A 3,401-nucleotide genomic window follows, 5' to 3' on the forward strand; every position below is an offset into this window, starting at 1 on the left:
TTCAAATCCCATTCTCACATGAACAAGTTGACACTATTAGACTGTATATGCATAAACTAATTCTAAATTTATATAATAACAATAAGTTTTCCATGCATGTAATCAACTTTCCATAAATAAAAACTCATACGACCCACTTTCAAATCCATTCTCGCATGGCTACGTTGACACTATTACACTGCACATTTAAGTCGTAACTAAAAGAAAACTACAAATATCCATGGAATATATCTCAAGGTAGCACAAACTAGTTCTATAACAACATTAAATTTTCTATGAATATAATCAACTTCCCAAAAATAAAAAGGGAGTCAGCATGCTCTAATTTTCACTCTATTGCTCCCAACTGTAAGTCTTGAATGTGCATGGAACTGGTTAACATTATAAATATTGGGTTCACCCCTCGGGGATTCGCACTTACCTTCAGAAATTTTGTAAAGCCCGGATTCCTCTGAATCAGTTCACATTATTCATTAATGGCCTTAGAAGAAAGGGAAAGGGTCAATGCTGCGAAACAATCTGTTATGGAAAATCATGGGGAGTGTTCAGATTTAGCCAAGGGGTTGTGGAATAAGTTGAATAAGGATGTGAAATTAGATATATTGGGTAGGCTGCCTCTGGAAACTGTTTGTAAATTTGGCTGCGTCTGTAAAGAATGGAAAGCACTACTTTCTAGCGACTTCATGAGTAACATATGGGCAAGGGCACCTGCCAACAGGGGGCCATGGCTGGTTGTGTGCGATATATTTTCTGCTACTCCTTCCATAGCTTATTGTTTTTACACAAACAGTTGGAAACCCTGCTTCTCCATATCCAGGGGACGATCAAGAAGTGTCCATCACCGTGGATCAGCGGCAGGCCTGCTGTTACTAGACAAGGAATGCGACTGTCTTGATTATTGCCGTTGTTGTTCATACGTATACAATCCTTATAGAAGGACACACTTCAAACTTCCCCCCATGTTACTTCAAATCAACCGCCATGTCACCAAAGCCATTGTGCAAACTGACAGTGACAGCTACAAAGTAGTGGCGGTGGGGTTGCTTCATGGCGGTCTAGGATCATCTGTGGTGGAAATCTACGAATCGTGTTCCAAGTCATGGAGAATTGCTGGAAATCTTCCAAGGGAGTTGGGTGTAATTCAGGACTTGGTTGTACTGGACGATACCTTGTACTGTCTGATGGCTGAATATGGAGTGCGGGCCACGCTGATTTTAGATATTAGTGCAGCATCTGGGATACCTGTGTTTTTTGTACCGCTTCCAGAAGTACTGAACAATTCCTCGACGATGCCATACTTGATCGCCTGCGGGTCGCGGATTCTGGTGGCAGCGACCATAGCCTTGGAGGAATTGTTGGAAGGGCGGGATATGAGGAGGAGTATTACTGTTTGGGAGTTTGAAAAAGATCACAGGCAAGGCTTCTCTCGCTGGAAGGAGATAACAAAGATGCCTCCATCGTTATACCAAGATATGATGGGGTCGTCCGCTTGGTTCCAGTGCGCAGGAGTGGGCCAAACGTGGATCTGCTTCAAATCAGTTTCAAATAAAGATGACAGGGTAATCACAGATTTGGTTGTTACCTATAATTTAAGCAACAACTCATGGACTCGGCTTCCCCGCTGTCCAACACGCCAATGGAGTCATCAATATCTCATGGCCTTTGAACCCAGACCCAACATGGGCGTCGAGTAAAGCATGGCATAGTATAAATTCTCGCCATTCGTTTAGTATAGCGATGTGGATTGTTTCTGAAATTACAATCAGCGATGTTGTTTTTTTTTTTAATTATTAATTTAATGATATTTTTTTGGAAGTTCTTTTCGTGAGTTTTTTTGGTTTACTTTTTTTAAAATCCGACATTAATTTATTGAAATCACAAGTTTGATGAGTACCTCTTGCATAATGGAAATGCCCAAGAATTTTTTCAAAATATTGAATTCATATATAGAAAAAATTAATAATAATAATAAATAAATAGTTTAAATAATACAAATAAAAATCTGACCTCAAATTCAAGCCCAAGTCCAAAAGTTGGAATCCCTGTGTGCCTCCTCCCCCTATGGACGATTCAGATTCCTCCAGTTCGGATGAGGAGGAAATTGTAGCAGATGGGCAGAACGTTGAGATTCCGCTGGAAGCTCCCTTGGACGATCCGGCAAACCCCTCCGTCTCTCAGATATCCCAGAAACGTTCTCATCCTCCGTCTCTCAGATATCCCAGAAATGTTCTCATCTTACTTCGTCCTCAGACTCTGAGAAGGATATTCCGCCGTGAGAAGGATATTCCGCCGCCAGGACAAAATAGTCTTCAACTTGTTTCGGCTCAGCCAAACTCCACTGGATGGGTTAAAGTAAGCAAGAAAAAAGGAAAAAAAAGTCGTGTGATAGTAATAGCCCCCTCAGGGTAGTTCTCTCTGCTTAGTTCCAGTTCTTTGTTATTCCGTGCTCTCTATAGTCCTCTCATGGTTCTTCGCCAAGGAGCAAGGTGGAGCCTATCTCCTTAAGCTCCCTTGCTTTTCTACTTCGCTTGCATGCAAGCTTGATTGTACTATACTCTTCTTTTTCTTAATAGAATTAGTCTTTACTCAGAACAGAAAAAAAAAAAAAAAAAATAAATAAAAAATCTGACCTCAAATTTTTTTCCAACACCAAAAATTACAAAAGATTTTTCGGCGAAGATCACATGAGACATCATTTGTCGACGCGAACCAACCAGTGTGGTTCATCGTCAGGACAAATGATGAACCACACTGGTTGTGTCACGCCCCCAAGCCTACGGTAGTCTTTCAACCGTGTCGGCGAGGTGCGGCACCACCGAACGCTTTCTTTTTAACAATACTAATGTTTATGGGCTACGCCTATTCCGACATAAACTTACTTAACTTGTGTTCTTATAATCGAATAAAATGTGACCCTTTATACTTCAACAAAGAACATTCTCATTCATTAATCATCAACAATAAACCGAGAACAATACACAAGTATAAAGGGAGGGGCAACTCCCCGAACAGTCTGCCCAACAATATATTATAATCTTTCTTCGATAATACAATACAAGTGTGCTTGACAGACTTCAAGCCAACACTTAGAATAATTTACAATCAAGGCAAAGACAGCCTTTACAATACATGTGCCAACCTCATACGGTAGGAGGGTGCTCACCCGAGACACCAAGAACTCCTCCTTTCAGTTCTGCACACAACCACCTCAAAACCGCACTCTGTCAACCTACGACCAGCTCCGGTAAATCTGCGCACTCCTTCCTTGAGCGCATGAGTTATGCGCACGTCACTGCGCCCTTTTACCCCTGCTCCAAGCGTAGAAGAGAACTGCGAGTTCGTTGAGTGAGCCAATTGAGCTCTGCATTTATGAATATATACGCTTGCTACAATACTCATTT

General features: G+C 41.4%; 1 protein-coding gene across 1 annotated transcript; it reads left to right on the top strand.

Moving 5' to 3' along the window:
- Positions 1-476: 476 nt before the first annotated feature.
- On the top strand, positions 477-1,694 carry LOC149175927 (F-box only protein 6-like). The gene has a single exon (XM_089421289.1). It carries the CDS (start codon positions 477-479, stop codon positions 1,692-1,694), a length of 1,218 nt encoding a protein of 405 aa, XP_089277415.1.
- Positions 1,695-3,401: the final 1,707 nt, after the last annotated feature.

This window comes from Pinus tabuliformis, chromosome 4_1 (genome assembly GCF_031772625.1).
Source record: "Pinus tabuliformis cultivar Carrire ecotype Pingquan chromosome 4_1, CPIR1, whole genome shotgun sequence".
Lineage (NCBI taxonomy): Eukaryota > Viridiplantae > Streptophyta > Pinopsida > Pinales > Pinaceae > Pinus > Pinus tabuliformis.

Bases quoted from the DNA above. Each gene is read 5' to 3' on its own strand.
- LOC149175927 (XM_089421289.1), top strand. From the start codon at position 477: ATGGCCTTAGAAGAAAGGGAAAGGGTCAATGCTGCGAAACAATCTGTT.